The sequence below is a fragment of the Chiloscyllium punctatum genome, chromosome 50, assembly GCF_047496795.1.
Source record: "Chiloscyllium punctatum isolate Juve2018m chromosome 50, sChiPun1.3, whole genome shotgun sequence".
Taxonomy (NCBI): Eukaryota; Metazoa; Chordata; class Chondrichthyes; order Orectolobiformes; family Hemiscylliidae; genus Chiloscyllium; species Chiloscyllium punctatum.
Window position 1 is genome coordinate 31,967,662 of NC_092788.1, and position 21,146 is coordinate 31,988,807.

The 21,146-nt window shown below is 48.6% G+C and overlaps 2 protein-coding genes across 3 annotated transcripts in view; both read right to left on the reverse strand.

Moving 5' to 3' along the window:
• The window catches only part of LOC140470119 (histone-lysine N-methyltransferase SETDB1-like), a 556,598-nt gene that overhangs the window by 4,162 nt on the left and 531,290 nt on the right, over positions 1-21,146 (reverse strand). The window lies entirely within an intron of this gene.
• LOC140470020 (tubulin alpha chain-like) lies at positions 15,301-19,052 on the reverse strand. Its single transcript, XM_072566486.1, is given in 6 exon segments — positions 15,301-15,419; positions 15,422-15,466; positions 15,469-15,529; positions 15,531-15,578; positions 16,100-16,308; positions 18,992-19,052. Coding segments are annotated over 6 exon segments (543 nt in total).

Here is a 21,146-nt window from a genome sequence, read left to right on the forward strand (position 1 = left end):
TGAGTGCAGTGCAACGTTGGCAGAGCTGCCACTCTCTCGGTGCCATTGTAGACGGCAGAGGGACCGGAGTAAATGAGGGAGAATAAAGAAGTGAAAAGCGCAGCGTGCCAGGTCTGCGATGGGCTCGACTCCACCGCGCTGGGCACCCGGCTCTCCGCAGAAGGTAGAGAAGGAAGCGGAAGAGATCGGGAGAAAACATGGATGAGCTTCAGGCCCATCAAGCTGACGCTGGAAAAGATGTAACCAAACTCTCAGCTCACTTCACTCGATGCTCAGTTAACATAGAATGGTGGAGGCCCTTCAGCCCTCAATGTTTTGTTGACCTTTTTATCCTCCTCCTAAGATCAGACTGATCTACATAACCCTTCGTTGTACTATCATCCATCTGCCTATCCAAGAGTCGCTTCAATGTCCCTAATGTCTCTGACTCTACTCCCACTGCTGACAGTGCCTTCCACACACCCACCACTCTCTGTGTAAAGAACCTCCCTCTGACATCTCCCCAAAACCTTCCTCCAACCACCTTCAAGTGATGCCCCCTGGTGAGAGCCATTTCCGCCCCAGGAGAAACTCTCTGGCTATCCCCCCTCTCTCTCTCTCTCTCTGCCTCTCATCGTCTTGTCCACCTTTATCCAGTCACCTCTCCCCCTCCTTCGCTCCAATGAGAAGAGCCCCAGCCCCCTCAACCTTGCTTCATAAGACCTGCCCTCCAGGCCAGGCAGCGTCCTGGGAAATCCCCTCTGCGCCCTCTCGAAAGCTTCCACGTCCTTCCTACAATGAGATGGCCGGAACTGAAAACAATATTTCAACCAAAGAAGCCGTCAAGGATTTATTGCTTCTGTTCCAGTCGGGGAAAGCCTTGTTTGTAACGAGGCTGCGTTCGGTGGGGGGTGTGGGGGGTGGGGGGGCCGGGCATTCAGTTCTTGAAAGCAACTTGCTTACAGGCCATGGTTTGACCTGATTGCCTCATCCTGGTTTTAAGACTGCATCCGTCTCTGAAATGCAGGGCTCTGCACTGAGGGAATTTCACCACAAGTCCTGGTTGGATCCATCACTTCGTTGCCACACGGCAGGACACTTGGAAAGGAATGGTACTTTTGGGCAGGTATTTACGAAAGCCATATTTAACAAAACCCCAGTGGGGTTTTGATGTTGGGAACCGACAGAGTAGATTGGGGGAGGAGGGTGGGGGGTGGGGAAGTGCAGGGTCAAGAGCCTTTGTATCATATTTCGATTTTCACAAAACCTTTAGCTGAGGTCACTAAAGGGCTCAGAGGGGATTTCCCGGGATGTTGCCTGGTTATGGAGGGAAGGTCTTATGGGGAAAGGCTGAGGGACTTGAGGCTGTTTCCGTTCGAGAGAAGGAGGTTGAGAGGTGACTTAACTGAGAGGTATAAGATAATCCGAGGGTGAGATAGGGTGGACAGGGAGAGGCTTTTCCCTCGGATGGTGATGGCTAGCACCAGGGGACACAGCTTTAAATTGAGGGGGTGATAGATACAGGACAGATGGCAGAGGGAGTTTCTTTACTCAGAGAGTAGGAGGGGGGCGTGGAACGCACTGTCTGAAACAGGAGTAGACTCGCCAACTTTAGGGGCATTTAAATGGGCATTGGGTAGGCACATGGAGGAGAATGGAATAGCGTAGGAGAGAGGGGCTTCAGATTGGTCAGCACAGCACAGAGGGGCCGAAGGGCCTGGACTGCGCCGGAATGTTCCATGTTCTAGCTCTTCCACAAACGTTAGCGGATTCCAGGTCGGTCGTTAACTTTCTGAGGTAGATGTTTTTTTTTCCCAGCAAAAAAAAAACAAGGATATGGGCCAAATGTTGATATGTGGAGTTAGGTCATGATCACCATTGAATGGTGGGACAGGTTTGAGGGGCTGAATGGCCTGCTCGCGTTGCTGTGAGATTGTGGTGGTGGGTGTGGGGGGGGTGCACACACTGGCTTGGCCTCCGAGCTGGGAAGTGGATCATTTTCACATTGGCGATCTGTGTCGGACTGGAGTCCTGCACTGATGAGAGCCTGGATCTCCGCTGTCTGTAACCCATCCAAAGTGGTTTGCACGTGAGGGTTGAGTGTAGTCGTTTAAAGTTTACAAGTGACATTGGGCGGAAAGTGAATCGTGAGGATGATACAAAAGGTGCCCTAAGGGGATTTGGAGAGACTCAGTAAGTGGGCAAACCTTTTGCAGGTGGGATGCAATGTGCAGAGAAGGTGAGTCCTCGTCCATGGCAGTTGGGGGAAAAAAAAAACAAACGCAGAACATTATTTGGCGAGAGACTGGGAAGTGTTTAACTCCAAAGAAGCTTGGGTGTCCTTGTTCCCTGAAAGACTCGCTGAAAGTTAACTTGCAGATACAAGCAATGAGGGAGGCAAAAGACATTCCCGGTGAAGGGCTTATGCCCGAAACGTCGACTCTCCTGCTCCTCGGATGCTGCCTGACCCTGCTGCGCCTTTTGCCAGCGCCACACTCTCGACCCTGATCTCCAGCGCCCGCAGTCCTCCCTTTCCTAAGGCAAACGGTAAGTTGGTCCGTCCTCTTTGCGTACAGGAGTCAAGAGGTCTTGCTGCAGTTAGATAGAGCCTTGCTGAGACTACACCTGGATTACATAAGGGAGAGGAATAGGCACCTGGTCCCTCGACCCTGATCCGCCGTTCGGTAAGATTATGGCTGATCTTTCTCATGGACTTACCTCCACTTACTCACCCGCACACCATAACCCTTCGTTCCTTCACTGTCCAAAGATCTGCCTTTGCCTTCAAAACATGGAATGAGACAACTGTTTGGCTGGGCAGAATTCACAAGGTGAAGAAGTTCCTCCTCAAATTAGTCCTCAATCTGCTTCCTCTTACTTTGAGGCTACACCTCCCAGTTCGAGTTTCACCCAGCAGTGCAAACGCCCTCCCTGAACCTGTCGTATCTACTCCCTTCACAACTTTATGTTTCTAGAAGAACCCCCCCACCCCCTCATTCTTCTCAATGCGGGTGTGATGGTCTGTACTCTTTGAGTGCGGGAGTAAAGATGTCTTACTACAATCAGAGACAGCTTTGCTGTGTGGTGTGTTGTGCTGGTCTACTTACCTCCGCTTCTGCACCTTCTTCTTTCACTGGACTTTGAGAGTATCGTCATCATCTTCAGTGAGGGGCAAATTCAATGCACTCATTAAACCTTCGGAGGGCTACCGTTTACCGTCACAAAGGTCTTTCATCTCGGCTCCATTCTCATCCCACGCTTTCCTTTTGAATATCCTGCAACTCGTGGTGGTCTAATTTATTGTCATTTTCTTGTTCATCGGGAGCACTCTCTCTCTTTGTTCTTTTGCAGTTGTCCCCTGCACTTCACGTGCACAACTTGATTGTCCGCTGATTAAAGTGGACAGTACGACTCCAGTTTTGTATTGGTTTCACTTTAATTTAAAATGCACGCCCTTTTCTCCTCTGTGAACTTTGAAACCCTCGCTGGTACCGAGCTGTCAACAATTTCCAATATCCTCCTCCATTCCCTTGCACTGATTGATTGCTCGGTTGAATAGAACATAGAACAATACAGCACAGTATTGTTCGGCCCTCGATGTTGTGCCATGCTTGTATCCTAAACTAAGATCGGACTAACCTTCATTGTACTATCAATCATGTGCCTCTCCAAGGGTTGTTCAAATGTCCCTAGTGTATCTGACTCTACTCCCACTGCTGGCATTGCATTCCATACCCCCACCACATTCTCTGTAACAAAAAAAAATCTACCTCTGACATCTCTCCTAAATTTTCCTCCAATTACCTTAGAATTATGCCCCCTCATGGTAGTCATTTCCACCCTGGGAAAATGTCTCTGGCTATCCCCTCTATCCCTGCCTGTCATCATCCTGTACATCTGTCAAGTCACCTCTCGTCCAATGAGAAAAGCCCTGGCTCCCCTCAACTCTTCTTCATAAGGCATGTCCTCCAGTCAGAGAGACGTACAGCAGGGAAACAGACCCTTCGGTCCAACCCGTCCATGCCGACCCAGATATCCCAACCCAATCTAGTCCCACCTGCCAGCACCCGGCCCATATCCCTCCAAACCCTTCCTATTCATATACCCATCCAAATGCCTCTTAAATGTTGCCATTGTACCGGCCTCCACCACATCCTCTGGCAGCTCATTCCACACACGCACCACCCTCTCTGGGGGGAGCAAAGTTGCCCCTTAGGTCTGTTTTATATCTTTCCCCTCTCACCCTAAACCTATGCCCTCTAGTTCTGGACTCCCCCACCCCAGGGAAAAGACCTTGCCTATTTATCCTATCCATGCCCCTCATAATTTTGTAAACCTCTATAAAGTCACCCCTCAGCCTCCGACGCTCCAGGGAAAACAGCCCCAGCCTGTTCAGCCTCTCCCTGTAGCTCAGATCCTTCAACCCCGGCAACATCCTTGTAAATCTTTTCTGAACCCTTTCAGGTTTCACAACATCTTTCCCGATAGGAAGGAGACCAGAATTGCACGCAATATTCCAACAGTGGCCTAACCAATGTCCTGTACAGCCGCAACATGACCTTCCTGGTAAATCTCTTCTGCACCCTCTCTAAAGTTTCCACATCCTTCCTACGATGAGGCCACCAGAACTGAACACAATATTCTATAGGACATAAAACGTTAGAGCGCAGCCCTTCAGCCCTGGATATTATGCTGACTTGTGAAACCAATCTGAAGCCCCTCTGTCCTACACTATTCTATTATCATAGATATGTTTATCCAATTTTAATTTAAATGCCCTTAATGTTGGCAAGTCTACTACTGTATTGCAGGCTATGCCCCTATTACTGAGTAAAGAAACTCCCTCTGCCATCTGTCCTGTATCTATCACCCCCTCAATGTAAAGCTGTGTCCCCTGGTGCTAGCCATCACCATCCGAGGGAAAAGCCTCTCCCTGTCCACCCTATCGAACCCTCGGATTATCTTATACGTCTCAGTTAAATCACCTCTCAACCTCCTTCTCTCTAACGGAAACAGCCTCAAGTCCCTCAGCCTTTCCCCATAAGACCTTCCCTCCATAACCAGGCAACATCCCGGGAAATCCCCTCTGAACCCTTTCCAAAGCTTCCACATCCTTCCTATCATGCGGTGACCAGAACTGTACACAATCCTCCCCAAGTGCGGCCGCACCAGAGTTTTGTACAGCTGCAGCATGACCCCGTGGCTCCGAAACTCAATCCCTCTCCCGATAAACGCTAACACACCGTACACCTTCTTAACAATCCGATCGACCTGGGTGGCAACTTTCAGGGATCTATGTACATGGACACCGAGATCTCTCTGCTCATCGACACTACCGAGAATCTTACCATTAGCCCAGTACACTGCATTCCTGTTACTCCTTCCAAAGTGAATCACCTCACACTTTTCCACATTAAACTCCATTTTGTTACCTTCCAGCCCAGCTCTGCAGCTTATCTATGTCCCTCTGTAACCTGTGACATCCTTCCACATTGTCCACCACTCCACCGACCTTAGTGTCATCTGCAAATTTGCTAACCTGTCCTTCTACGTCCTCATCCAGGTCATTTATAAAAATGACAAACAAGCAGTGGACCCAAAACAGATCCTTGTGGTACACCACTAACTGAACTCCAGGATAACATTTCCCATCAACCACCACCCTCTGTCTTCTTTCAGCTAGCCAATTTCTGATCCCAACCGCTAAATCACCCTCAATCCCATACCTCCATATTTGGTGCAGTAGCCTACCGTGGGGAACCTTATCAAACACCTTACTGAGATCCATATACACCACATCAACCGCTTTACCCTCATCCACCTGGTTGGTCACCTTCTCAAAGAACTCAATAAGGTTAGTGAGGCACAACCTACCCTTCACAAAACTGTGTTGACTATCTGTAATCAAATTATTCATTTTTAGATGATTATAAATCCTATCTCTTGTAATCTTTTTTAACATTCTACTCACAACTGAAGTAAGGCTCACTGGTCTACAATTACCAGGGTTGTCTCTGGTACTTGAACAAGGGAACGACATTTGCTATCCTCCAGTCTTCTGGTACTAGTCCTGTGGACAATGACTACATAAACGTCAAAGCTCTGCAGTCTCCTCCCTGGCTTCCCAGAGAATCCTTGGATAAATCCAACCTGGCCCAGGGGACTTATCTATTCGGCAAAAGTGAGGACTGCAAACACTGGAAACCAGAGTCTAGATTAGAGTGGTGCTGGAAAAGCACAGCAGGGTCAGGCAGCATCCGAGGAGCAGGAAAAATCGACGTTTCGGACAAAAGCCCTTCATCAGGAATCTATTCTATTTTTACACTTTCCAGAATTGCTAACACCTCCACCTTATGAACCCCAATCCCATCTCGTCTTGTAGCCTGTGTCTCAGTATAGAACAACCTCAGTTAGCCAACTTTTGGATTATCCCCAAACAAGATGTCAAGGTCCCTGTACATGGATTTCAACTGAAGTAGGAAAATTCTCTTCCTCATCCGTTTAATATGTCATTTTATAAGTTTGAACAGGAATATTGATGCAAGTATGCTTTAACAAGTAATTAACTTTAAATATATACTCGCGACGGTCGAGTTAAATCTTATACTTTTTAATCTAAAGGCTCTCTGATACTTTTGGTGAGCAGAGGTGACTGTGAACACACAAGAACAACATGTGCAAGCCTGTGCTGTGCGCTCTTCCAGCACGATTTTTCTCTTTAAACCATTGACTCGCTCCGTCTTGCAAACCCAACAATCGTTTTCCCTCAGCTCATTCTCCGGGCAGTTAAGTCAAAAAAATGTGCTCGCAGTTTTCGTTTCCGTTGCTTTTTCCTCCTATCGTCCCATGGCGACTTTTTACTCCTCCCCCCCCCCCCCCCCAAATGGGAAAGTAGTTCAAAATCTTTCAGCTGACAAGAAAATTGAATGTCACTTCTTTTTTGATGGGAGAGGAGAGCAAATCGTGGCGAGTTCGCACATGTGAAAAGAAACAGGAGGAAAACTTGATAGGAGGAAACACGAAAGAAAACATTGCCCACACCCCCCCCAAAACAAAATTGATGAGAGGACTGAAACTGAAGTCAGTGAAAAAATCTTCCCTCTCTCTCGTAATCCCTCTGAATTTTCTGTCTGTCTGTCTCTCTCTGTTTCTGTGTGTGTGTGTCTGTATGTGTGTGTGTCTGTGTGTGTCTCTCTCTCTGTCTGTCTGTGTGTGTCTCTCTCTTTCTCTCTGTCTGTCTCTATGTCTCTGTGTGTGTGTGTCTCTCTCTCTCTGTCTCTCTCTCTCTGTCTGTCTCTCTCTCTGTCTGTCTCTCTGTGTCTGTGTGTGTGTCTCTCTGTGTCTCTGTGTGTGTCTCTCTCTCTGTCTCTCTGTGTGTCTGTGTTTGTGTGTGTGTGTCTCTCTCTCTCTGTCTCTCTGTGTGTCTGTGTTTGTGTGTGTGTGTCTCTCTCTCTCTCTGTCTCTCTCTCTGTCTCTCTGTCTCTCTCTGTCTCTCTCTCTGTCTCTCTCTCTCTGTGTCTCTGTGTGTGTGTCTCTCTCTCTGTCTGTGTGTGTGTGTCTCTCTCTCTCTTTCTCTGCCTCTGTCTCTCTCTCTGTGTCTCTGTGTGTGTGTCTCTCTCTCTGTCTCTCTCTGTCTGTCTCTCTCTCTCTGTGTCTGTGTGAGTGTGTGTCTCTCTGTCTCTCTCTCTCTCTCTCTGTCTGTGTGTGTTTCTCTCTCTCTGTCTCTCTGTCTGTCTGTCTCTCTCTGTGTCTGTGTGTGTGTGTGTCTCTGTCTCTCTTTCTGTCTCTCTCTGTCTCTCTGTCTGTCTCTCTCTGTGTCTCTGTGTGTGTCTCTCTCTCTCTGTCTCTCTCTCTCTCTCTCTCTCTCTGTCCCTCTCTCTCTCTGTCTCTCTCTGTGTCTCTGTCTGTGTGTCTCTCTCTCTGTCTCTCTCTCTCTCTCTCTCTCTCTGTCCCTCTCTCTCTCTGTCCCTCTCTCTCTGTGTCTCTGTCTGTGTCTGGTTATTCAGATAATCGATTTTACCTTGAACAAGGAAAGCCATGCTGATCTACCACTGTGCTCAACTGGAGAATTTGTTTCAATCTATAATTTTAATGAGTCTGCTATTTAAACAAACTAATCCTTGCATTCTACAGATTGCAGGTTAAACTGAGGAGGGCTAAAGCCTTACCATCATAAAAATACTGAACCTGAAATCCCAGCATTAAACAAGGTCCCGAACAGCTTCCACACTCTCAGGGGTATTTCTCAGTTTCTGTGAGTTCAGTGTCACGATAGAAAGACCGAATCACTGCCTCACACGTGCATTTACTTTCTCCTTTTCATGAACGGCCCGGTGAAGTGATGGGAATACTGTAAAACACTTACTTTTTGTAAAGGGCTGTGTAACTAGCCCTTACCGAAAAAAAATATCCAGTCGCTGATGCTTGAGCTGCTTGTGTTTCCTTGTTTGTGCCAGTGTTCTTCCGTACAGGTAAATCGAATGCACTTCCCTCTTTGAAATGTTTTTTTTTTGCAGGGCCTTGGAGAATCCGAAATTCAGATAATTGATATTTGGATCATTGAGGTTCCTCTGTATTTATCAAGGAGACGCAGTAGCAGTTTGTTGAATAATCTCCACACTTCAATAGTGTCCACCCCCTGTAGGCTCCTTCCCCATCCTGTGTGTCCTAAATCTTGCCTAATCGCATCTCATTGCCTTCCCCCAGCTATAACTCCTGCCCTGTTGTTCAGGGAGAGGTGGGTGCCGCAGGGAGTGGAGTGCATTATTTCTCCCTCCAACTCTATTTTGATTTAGTCCCTACCCTCCCCTTCACTGTTTTGATCACACAGCGTTGCCCTTTGATGTGAAGGGCAGTGCTTGTCACTGGACACTTGGGTGTTTTCCTATCTTCCTGGTGGTGGAAATTGAATAAAGATTCGTGCACTTTGTGTCTCTCACTGTGTCTCACACCTGCACACACACACACAACCAGGGGTGCTGGGGAAAAATAAGCACTCCCACAGTTCGGTGGTAATGTGGGGGTTAAATTAAGAAAAAAAAAGAAAAAAAAAACTCCTGCCCTGCAGTATGTACCTACCTCTTTCCATCACTAAAACAAACGTAACCAAATTGTGGTCACTATCACCAAAGTGCTCACCCCTACCTCCAAATCTATCAGCTGTCCAGGTTCATTACCCAGTACCAAATCCAATGTGGCCTCACCTCTTTTTGGCCTGGATGTAGGTTTGCTCGTTGAGCTGGAAGGTTCATTTCCAGATGTTTCGTCACCCTACGAGGTAACAACTTCAGTGAGCCTCTGGGTGAAGCACTGCTGATGATTCCTGCTTTCTATTTATATGTCTGGGTTTCTTTGGGTTGGTGATGTCACTTCCTGTTCTTTTTCTCAGTGGGTGGTAGATGGGGTCTAGATGGATATGTTTATCATAGAGTCATAGAGATGGACAGCTTGGAAACAGACCCTTTCGGTCCAACCTGTCCATGCCGACCAGATATCCCAACCCAATCTAGTCCCACCTGCCAGCACCCAGCCCATATCCCTCCAAACCCTTCCTATTCATATACCCATCCAAATGCCCTTTAAATATTGCAATTGTACCAGCCTCCACCACTTCCTCTGGCAGCTCATTCCATACATGTACCACCCTCTGTGTGAAAAAGTTGCCCCTTAGGTCTCTTTTATATCTTTCCCCTCTAACCCAAACCTATGCCCTCTAATTCTGGACTCTTCGACCCCAGGGAAAAGATCTTGTCTATTTATCCTGTCCATGCCCCTCATAATTTTGTAAACCTCTATAAAGTCACCCCTCAGCCTCTGATGCTCCAGGGAAAACAGCCCCAGCCTGTTTAGCCTCTCCCATAGCTCAAATCCTTTTGCTCCTTCACAATCTACAGACCCAGAAAATAACACTATCTTATTCCTCTACAAACACTGCCCCAGGTTAAATTAATACTTATGGCTTATATTTTAAGTTTAATCAAGAGACATAATCCAAAAACATAAAATCAAGAAAGAACCCACTCTACGCATTACTGCAGCCTTTCTATTGGACATAATTAAAACAACGATTAACTTATCTGATTCTGTGAACTTCGCCAAACCAGGTTCCTCCAAGATTAGTTGTGAATTTCACGGTTGTTAATTTTCCCAGACGCACTCCGATGTCCAGCGATTCTCTCTCTCTCCTCTCTCCCACACTGTGTATTGATAGAGTTCGGGGTGGAATGCCGTGCTTCTAAGAATTCTCTTGTTGGTCTGTCTACATACTGTGTCAGGAAACCCTCCTGCACACATTGGACAAAAACTGACCAATCTAAAATGATTGAACACTAGCATTTCCAGTCAATATTTGCTAAGTTAAAGTGCCCTATAACAACTACCCTGTCACTCTTGCTCCTATCCTGAATCATCTTTGCAATCCTTTCGTCTACATCTCTGGAACTATTCGGAGGCCTGTAGAAAACTCCCAACAGGGTGACGTCTCCTTTCCTGTTTCTAACCTCAGCCCAAACTACCACAGTATTTGAGTCCTCATCAAACGTCCTTTCTGCAGCCATAATACTGTCCTTGACTAACCATGCCACACCTCCCCCCTCTTTTACCACCTTCCCTTTTCTTACCGAAACATCTAAACCTTGGAAGCCTGCGACAAGCCATTCCTGTCCCTGCTCTATCCATGTCTCCGAAATGGCCACAGCATCGAAGTACCAACCCAAACGTGGGTACACTGGGCACGCGCAACGTACCAGTGGTCGTCATTTCTCCAGCCTCCTTAGAGGAGCCAGAGGTGCATTGTGAACGTTACCCACTTTGTTGAACACAGGGCCGGTGAGCTACAGCGGCCGTAGGCTAGTTACTTTTATCTTGGTTGAGGGAAGCTGTTGTTGCTGACCATTAAAATCTCATGCAGCAGTCACCTGGACAATCATGGATTAATGAACGCAAGTCAACAGAGTCTGATCAAGGTCAGTTTACAGAGTTTGCTTGAGTTTTTCGAGAAGCTAACACACTGTTGGGTCAGGGTGATATCTGGTGGAGATAGTTTTCAACTTGCACTGGACAAAATGCCCCATAACCGGATTTTTTTTTGTTTTAAGTGTCACTCGTTCAGTGAATAGCAGCAAATGGGAGTAAAAGTTTGGCTGAGGAACGGGAGATGGAGGAAACGAGTGACTGACTCATCCAGAGTGGAGGGAGTTTGTCCTGGGGGGGGGGGGTGGGTCACTGTAACAGCCCACTGCTGTTCTTGACCTCTCTGAGTGACATGGAGTTGGCCATGGGAGACACAATTTCAAAACTTGGGGGAAAATTCACAGACTTGGGATTCTGAAATCTGTTAAACCGCAAGGCAGTAGAGACGAGCAGGTTCAAATGGGTGGGAGAGTGGCATATGGAATTTATTGAAGAGACGTCTTTCAACTTGAGAAGAGGGAACACAGGACAGTCAAGTCAAATGAAGGCCACAATTGGAAAGGGGTGATTATGAAAGAAATGTAGGAGCAGAGGGTCCCGGGGGTGTGTGAACAGAAATCGTTCAAGGAAGTAGGGCAAGTTCAAAGGCAACTTAATTTAGTATGTGGTTAAATCCTGGGCTTGAACAGAATGGAGAAAGTGAGGACCGCGGATGCTGGAGATCAGAGCTGAAAAATGTGTTGCTGGAAAAGCGCAGCAGGTCAGGCAGCCTCCAAGGAGCAGGAGAATCGACGTTTCGGGCATCAGCCCTTCTTCAGGAATGAGGAGGGTGTGCCCAGCAGGCCGAGATAAAAGGTAGGGAGGAGAGACTTGGGGGAGGGGTGTTGGGAATGCTATAGGTGGAAGGAGGTTAAGGTGAGGGTGATAGGGTGGAGTGGGGGTGGGGGCGGAGAGGTCAGGAAGAAGATTGCAGGTTAGGAAGGTGGTGCTGAGTTCGAGGGTTGGGACTGAGATAAGGTGGGGGGAGGGGAAATGAGGAAACTGGAGAAATCGGAGTTCATCCCTTGTGGTTGGAGGGTTCCCAGGCGGAAGATGAGGCGCTCTTCCTCCAGGCGTCGTGTTGCCATGGTCTGGCGATGGAGGAGGCCAAGGACCTGCATGTCCTTGGTGGAGTGGGAGGGGGAGTTGAAGTGTTCAGCCACGGGGTGGTTGGGTTGGTTGGTGCGGGTGTCCCAGAGGTGGGCCTGGAGTGTCAAGGCAAAGGAGTAATGTGGAACCGGGGTACAATTTGATCCCTGTGGTGGATAGGTGTAACATGACAGCACAGGCTTTGAAGAGATTGCCAATAAAACGCCATGGAGTGCGATGCTGGAAAAGCACAGCTGGTCAGGCAGCATCCGAGGAGCAGGCGAGTCGACTTTTCGGGCATTAGCCCTTCACGCTCCTGGTGAGTTTATGCCCGAAACGTCGATTCTCCTGCTCCTCGGCTGCTGCCTGACCTTGCTGTGTTTTTCCAGCACCACACTCTTCGATTCTGATCTCCAGCATCTGCTGCCCTCAACTTTCTCCCTGGGACACGGAGGAACGTTTAGATTGGATTAGATTCCCTACAGTGTGGAAACAGGCCCTTCGGCCCAGCAAGTCCACACCGACCCTCTGAAGAGCAACCCACCCAGACCCATTCCCCTACATTTACCCCTGACTAATGCACCTAACACTACGGGCAATTTAGCACGGCCAATCCACCCTAACCTGCACATGTGGGAGGAAACTGGAGCACCCGGAGGAAACCCACGCAGACTCTTGAGCCAAGTAACCCAATTGTGACTTTTAAAAGCACGGTGGTCTGAAGATAATAAAATGCAGCTCTTTTGGGAGAACACTTTGGGAAAGCATTATTCTGAGAATTACAAATTGCATTTCAGACAAACTTCATGATGAATAGTTGCAGAAGTTTGCATTTGAATTCATAATATTTGTAGGGTAGATCCCAGTTTGTAAATCCTGTCACACTGACCAACATCCTAGAAACTTGGCATTCCTCAAACTCCCAATCAATAATTAGAACACAGAACAGGCCCTTCAGCCCACGATGTTGTGCCGACCACTGATCCTCATGTAAGATAAACCTAATGTACGAACCCTCAAATTTCTGTCACCATTTGCATGTCCAGCAGTCTCTTAAATGTCCCCAATGACCTCGCTTCCACAACTGCTGCTGGCATCGCATTCCACACTCTCACAACTCTCTGCGTAAAGAACCCGCCTCTGACATCCCCTCTATACTTTCCACCAAACAGCTTAAAACTATGACCCCTCGTGTTAACAATTTCTGCCCTGGGAATAAGTCTCTGGCTATCAACTCTATTTATGCCTCTCAGTATCTTGTACAACTCAATTAGGTCCCCTCTCTTCCTTCTTTTTTCCAATGAAAAAAGTCCGAGCTCAGTCAACCTCTCCTTATATGATAAGCTCTCCAGTCCAGGCAGCATCCTGGTAAACCTCCTCTGAACCCTCTCCAAAGCATCCACATCTTTCCTATAATAGGGCGACCAGACTGGACGTAGCATTCCAAGTGCGGTCTAACCAAAGTTTTATAAAGCTGCAATAAGATCTCACGGCTCTTAAACTCAATCCCTCTGTTAATGAAAGTCAAAACACCATATGCTTTCTTAACAACCCTGTCCACCTGGCTGGCCATTTTAAGGGATCTATGTACCTGCACACCAAGATCCCTCTGTTCCTCCACGCTGCCAAGAATCCTAACCTTAATCCTGTACTCAACTTTCAAATTCGACCTTCCAAAATGCATCACCTCACATTTATCCAGGTTGAACTGCACCTGCCACCTCTCAGCCCATCTCTGCATCCTGTCAATGTCCCGCTGCAGCCTACAACAGCCCTCTATACTGTCAACGACACCTCCAACCTTTGTGTCATCTGCAAACTTGCTGACCCATCCTTCAATCCCCTCATCCAAGTCATTAATAAAAATTACAAACAGTAGAGGCCCAAGGACAGAGCCCTGTGGAACACCACTCACCACAGACTTCCAGAGAGAATATTTTCCTTCCACTACCACTCGCTGTCTTCTGTTGGCCAGCCAATTCTGTATCCAGACAGCTACATTTCCCTGTATCCCATTCCTCCTGACCTTCTGAACGTTTCCGAACTTTCACCACTCGGGAACCCGACTAATTAATTACCGTGAATCAATGAGGTCCGTGATCGATGTACAGCGTGGTAACAGACCCTTCGGTCCAACCCGTCCATGCCGACCCAGATATCCCAACCCAATCTAGTCCCACCTGCCAGCACCCGGCCCATATCCCTCCAAACCCTTCCTATTCATATACCCATCCAAATGCCTCTTAAATGTTGTAATTGTACCAGCCTCCACCACTTCCTCTGGCAGCTCATTCCATACCCGTACCACCCTCTGCGTGGAAAAGTTGCCCCTTAGGTCTCTTTTATATCTTGCCCCTCTTGTGGTGCAGTGGGAGTGTCTCTACCGTCTACTCCAGAGGTGGGTGAGAATATCTCTGAACATTTAGGGCGGCACGATGGCACAGTGGTTAGCACTGCTGCCTCCCAGCGCCAGAGACCCGGGTTCAGTTCCCGCCTCAGGTGACTGACTGTGTGGAGTTTGCACGTTCTCCCCGTGTCTGTGTGGGTTTCCTCCGGTTTCCTCCCACAGTCCAAAAAATGTACAGGTCAGGGTGAATTGCCATGCTAAATTGTCCCGTAGTGTTAGGTAAGGGGGAAATGTAGGGGTATGGGTGGGTTGCGCTTCGGCGGGGCGGTGTGGACTTGTTGGGCCGAAGGGCCTGTTTCCACACTGTAAGTAATCTAATCTAATTTTGATTAGAAAATTAGGTTAAGTTTCTTTTTAAAAAAAAGGTGTGTAAATGATTAAAAGTGGTCTGCAGCCACATGGAGTTTGATGAAGAGACTGTCTTGTTTCGTTCGTCCTCTTCCATCTTCACTCCTGTTCCTTGACATCAAGTTCCTCAAACCCTTGTCTGTATCTGCAGCTCTTTATTGAGTCACCTGCGCACAATCCATCATTGAGATAACTTTATTGGCTTAAACATAGAACATAGAACAATACAGCACAGATCAGGCCCTTCGGCCCACGATGTTGTGCCGAACTTCTATCCTAGATTAAGCACCCATCCATGTACCTATCCAAATGCCGCTTAAAGGTCGCCAATGATTCTGACTCTACCACTCCCACGGGCAGCGCATTCCATGCCCCCACCACTCTCTGGGTAAAGAACCCACCCCTGACATCTCCCCTATACCTTCCACCCTTCACCTTAAATTTATGTCCCCTTGTAACACTCCCCTTGTAACATAATTAATAATATCAACGTCCATTATAGTTAAAACAGTTAAACTTTATAAAACTTACTCTTCCTCCTCGGCCTTCCTGTCCAGCGCGGAAGAGTCGACCCCCACCTCTTCGTAATCCTTCTCGCGCGAGGTCATGACCTCCCGGGCGTCCTGAAATTCCCCTTCCTCCAGGCCCAGTGCACAAAGGCCCGCTTGGCGTACATCTTGTCAAACTTGCCAAGAAAATGGCGGTGGTGTTGCTCAGCATGTAGAGGGCCCTCTGCACCTTCGCCAGGTCGCCCCCCCCCCCCCCCTTTCGGCACCACTGTCGGGGGCTGGTAGTTGATGCCGACCTGTGGTGTTAAGAACAAAGACGTCAAATTTGAAGCACTTTAAGAATCAGATCACTCAACGGTCCATTAATTTTGAGAAAGATGCATTTCCCGGTGGGTTTGATGCTTTCCCCGTGTAAATATGGAAATCTGGTCCTTCCTTGTCTGCCTCCCTCTGAATCTCTCCCTCAGAATTCCTCCCTTGGAATCTCTCTGTGAATGAGACTACATTCAAATGTGAACTAATTCTCATCACAGCAACTACAGGCAGGCTCAGAGAGTCATGAAGCCCCTTTTCCAGGTCAGACCTGTCCTGGAGAGAGACCTTGGGCTGCAGTCGTCATTCGGTGCTCCTGGGAAAACTTCACCTGAGGACCACTTAGTGAGCACCCCTCTCTCCCACTGGCCAGGGGTAGGGGATTGATCCATTGCTATACCTGGAAGATTAGAAATTATTATTGGCACGCTGTGATCAGACTTCCAAAATCCATGTTTCCTAAGGGCCCCACCCCCCGTGGATTCAGCACCAACCCAACACTCACCTTGAACCCAGTCGGGCACCAATCCACAAACGCGATGGAGCGCTTTGTCTTGATGGTGGCGATGGCGGTGTTGACGTCCTTGGGCACCACGTCCCCTTGGTACAGCATGCAGCACGCCATGTACTTGCCCTGGCGTGGGTCGCACTTCACCATCTGGTTGGCCGGTTCGAAGCAGGCGTTGGTGATCTCCGCCACCGAAGACACTCTCGCTGAAGGGGAAATGGACAGGTCATTATTTCCAAAGGATGGGGCACAATCCCTTCTAGACTTGGCACGGTGGCACAGTGGTTAGCACTGCTGCCTCACAGCGCCAGAGACCCGGGTTCAATTCCCGCCTCGGGCAACTGTCTGTGTGGAGTTTGCGCATTCTCTGGGTGGGTTTCCTCCGGGTGCTCCGGTTTCCTCCCACAGTCCAAAGGTGTGCAGGTCAGGTGGATTGGCCGTGCTAAATTGCCAGTAGTGTTAGGTGAAGGGTAATTGGTCTGGGTCGGTTGCTCTTCGGAGGATCAGTGTGGACTTGTTGGGCCGAAGGGCCTGTTGCCACACTGTAAGTAATCTTAAGTTGGGGGGTTGGGTGGAGGAGTTGAAAAGTGTGATGCTGGAAAAGCGCAGCGGACCAGGCAGCATCCGAGGAGCAGGAGAATCGACGTTTCGGGCATAAGCCCCTCATCAGGAATGAGGAAGGTGTGCCCAGCGGGCTGAGTGGTTCGGTGGAGGAGTCTTGGCAGGAACACATTCCCTCCTGTAGCTCGTGGGTGTCACCAATTCCCTGTTGACCTCGCATTCCATTTAGATCCTCAATGCTCGGAGATCCCAGGAACCACAGAACACCCCCCCACCCCACCCCACCCTCCTATCAACAGTTGCAAATCTCCTGATGGATTCCCAGTTCTTGGCGCGCTTCTGAGATATAGGGAAGAGTGGGTGGATCCTCTGAGATCCCCGGGAATCTGCTGCGTAGCCGCGCGAGTTATACCGAATCCTCCGTGAGCCCTGATTGGTCAGTCCGAACAAAGGGATGCGGTTGTCCCGGGCAACGTCAACACACACGAAAAAATAGGAACGTTGGTTCGCGGCGCTGATTGGATGCTTTGGGGAAGATAGTTGGCTAGTGTAGGTTAGGTGGGCTTGGATCGGCGCAACATCGAGGGCAAATGGGCCTGTACTGTGCTGTATTTTTCTATGTTCTATGTAAATGAACCCACTTTTACAAATGGGAAGAGCAAACCTACAGATAGTCCTCCAGAGGTAGTCTGAACAGGACTGATGCAGATGCAGGAAAATGTTCCAAACTCCAGAATTCCGCACTCCTTCCAATTAACTGCAATGTTTCCCAGTCAGTGGCCGTATCTGTCCCAGATGCACATAGATTAGATGAGGTTCCCTGCAGTGTGGAAACAGGCCCAACCAGTCCACACCGACCCTCCAAAGAGTAACTCACCCAATCCCACTTCCCCTCTGACTAATGCACCTAACGCTACAGGGACAATTTAGCACGGGCCAATCCACCCGAACCTGCACATCCCTGGGCACTACGGGGACAATTTAGCACGGCCAATCCACCCTAACCTGCACATCCCTGGGCACTACGGGGACAATTTAGCACGGCCAATCCACCCTAACCTGTACATCCCTGGGCACTATGGGACAATTTAGCACGGGCCAATCCACCCGAACCTGCACATCCCTGGGCACTACGGGGACAATTTAGCACGGCCAATCCACCCTAACCTGCACATCCCTGGGCACTACAGGGACAATTTAGCACGGCCAATCCACCCTAACCTCTACGTCCCTGGGCACTATGGGACAATTTAGCACGGCCAATCCACCCTAACCCGCACATCCCTGGGCACTATGGGGACAATTTAGCACGGCCAATCCACCCTAACCTGCACATCCCTGGGCACTACAGGGACAATTTAGCACGGCCAATCCACCCTAACCTGCACATCCCTGGGAACTACGGGGACAATTTAGCACGGCCAATCCACCCTAACCTGCACATCCCTGGGAACTACGGGGACAATTTAGCACGGCCAATCCCCCCTAACCTGCACATCCCTGGGCACTACGGGGACAATTTAGCACGGCCAATCCACCCTCACCTGCACATCCCTGGGCACTACGGGGACAATTTAGCACGGGCCAAACCACCCTAACCTGCACAGCTTTGGACTGTGGGAGGAAACCAGAGCAAACGCACACAGACACGGGGAGAACATGCAAACTCCACACAGACAGTTGCCCGAGGCTGGCATCGAACCCGGGTCCCTGGCGCTGGGAGGCAGCAGAATGAGCCACCGTGCCGCCCATACAATCGTACAGCATGGAAACAGACCCTTTTGTCCAACCTGGGTTGGTTCCCTTTGATTCCTGATGAAGGGCTCTTGCCCGAAATGTCGATTTCCCTGCTCCTCAGATGCTGCCTGACCCTGCTGTGCTTTTCCAGCACCAGTCTAATCTTGACTCTCATCTCCAGCCTCTGCAGTAGCCACTTCCGCCCCTCTGTCCGACCAATCTACGCCGAGCGAAATTCCAAACTAAGCTGGTCCCACCTGCATCTTGTAATTCTCTCTCATATGTCCCAATTCTGCAATCTCTCTGATTTTAGCTTGGATGCATTTTTGCGAAGGTGCTCACTTTATATTCCAGCTGCCAAACGTTTGCCGACTCTTTCAACCAATTTGCTGTTAAGCACTTTATTCACTTGATCCACACAGAACAGTGGACAATGTTCCACGCTTCAGGCTCACTGCCTTTATTCCTGATGAAGGGCTTTTGCCCGAAACGTCGATTTCGCTGCTCGTTGGATGCTGCCTGAACTGCTGTGCTCTTCCGGCTCCACTAATCCAGTATTTGGTTTTCAGCATCTGCAGTCATTGTTTTTACCTTTACAATGTTCCTCCTCATGTCGGTCCCCAGTTCCATTCTTATCATGTTCCCCCGACATCATTGTTGGGCCGAATGGCCTGCAGTTGCCTTCTCTATATTCCTGCTTTTTGACGAGACCCATTACATTTCCAAGCCTCGACCATCAGTCCCTGCTCCCATGAGGAGTGAATGAATGTGACACAAATCTCTTGTTTCCATTCTCAGCGGTGTGACTCACCTACAAGCAGGTGACCTTTTTCTCTTTGATCTTTGACCTGCTGTTGAAGCCATTGGGATTGATATGGCCAGTCCAGTTCAGTTTCTGGTCCCCTTAGTTGAAAGGTTATAGACTCATAGAGTCACAGCGATGTCCAGCACGGAAACAGACCCTTCGGTCCAACCCGTCCATGCCGACCCAACCCAATCTAGTCCCACCTGCCAGCACTCGGCCCATATCCCTCCAAACCCTTCCTATCCACGTCCCCCAGCCAAATGCCTCTTAAATGTTGCAATTGTACCAGCCTCCACCACTTTCTCTGGCAGCTCTCAATAACATTGGGGCATAATTTCAATGAGAAAAACAAAAGGTTTTAGAGAGATCTGGGGAGAACAACTTTTCAACCAGTGGGGATCTGGAATTCACTGCCTGGGAAGTTAGTTGAAGCAGAAAACCTCAAAATCTTTACTAAGTACTTGGACCAGCCTTTAAGTGTCGTAATGTTCACTGCTAAGTGAGGCAAATGTAGGTAGTCGTCTCCCCTTGGCAATACAGACACGGTGGGCTGTAATCTATGATATCATATTCTCACATGCCAATCTGTGCCCTCATCCCACCTAACTTGATTACACTCCCTACAGTGTGAAAACAGGCCCTTAGGGCCAACCAGTCCACCCGACTCTCTGAAGAGGGACCCACCCAGACCCATTTCCCTCTGACTAATGCACTATGGGACAATTTAGAATGGCCAATTCGCCTAAACCGCGCATCTCACTCCGATGAACAACCCACCCCAGATCCATTCCCCTACATTTCCCCTGACTAATGCACTTAACACTACGGGCAATTTAGCATGGCCAATTCACCTAACCTGTACATCTTTGGAGTGTGGGAGGAAACCGGAGCACCTGGAGAAAACCCGCACAGACACGGGGAGAACGTGCAAACTCCACACAGACAGTCGCCCGAGGCTGGGATCGAACCTGGGTCCCTGGCGCCGTGAGGCAGCAGTGCTAACCACTGAGCCACCGTGCTACCCTTCCTCCACAAGCTCCTTGCATTCGGATATATTCCATTTAGCCTTGTTAAAATCCCTTCTTTCTTAACCTGGCTCGTGATTCCTCTGCCTTGCAGACTCACTTACCCGTGTTTCAATTCCATCTCAGATTCTCTTTCCTCTGAGCTAATCGTCAGTTTTCCATCTCCCGTCAATCAAATTTAAAATCAATCCAATTTGGACCCATTTGTTAGAAATGGGGGAAAGTGTTGTTTTTGCAGGTATAGAAAAAGCATACAGAAAAGGGGGTACAGCAAGAGAACTACTAACCCTGCAGGTATTTAGGGTAGAGTATCTCTACTTTTCAGTGTATAATTGTGGTTAATTAAATACTAACTTTGGTGTGTAATTATTATCGCAAATAAGTTCTTCTTAAAAATTATGCTTTCAGCCAAAAGCTGAGATAGCCGAAATGTTGGGCTATACAAAATGATACAAGTTAATGAAATGTCCGAGGATGGAATGTACCAGCAGAATTGATGCAAAATGTTAAACCAGTTCTTGATGTACTGTCGACAAAATAACGTGTGTGTCAGCACTGACAGAGAGGAAGTTTACCAACCTGGGGAAGGGGGCAATGGGCGTGGAGCATAGATGGGCAGAGGCAAAATACCAAGAGAGATTGGGTAATGCAGGAGTCGGGAGAGGTGACCTCACGCAGCTCAAAGGGATAACTGTGTAGTCGTCTGAATAATCATCACTTCAATCGCTTTCTGCAATTGGGCTCGTTTCTTGCAAGATGGTGGAATAAATTGTCTTGTTTCCTGCTTTGGTGATCTCGTCTAAATTTTACTGAATTTTCTTTCTCACACCTGGACATAGAGTGTTGACGTTGTCCAAATGCTTTTGGTCGGTGTGGACTTGTTGGGCCGAAGGGCCTGTCTCCACACTGGAGGGAA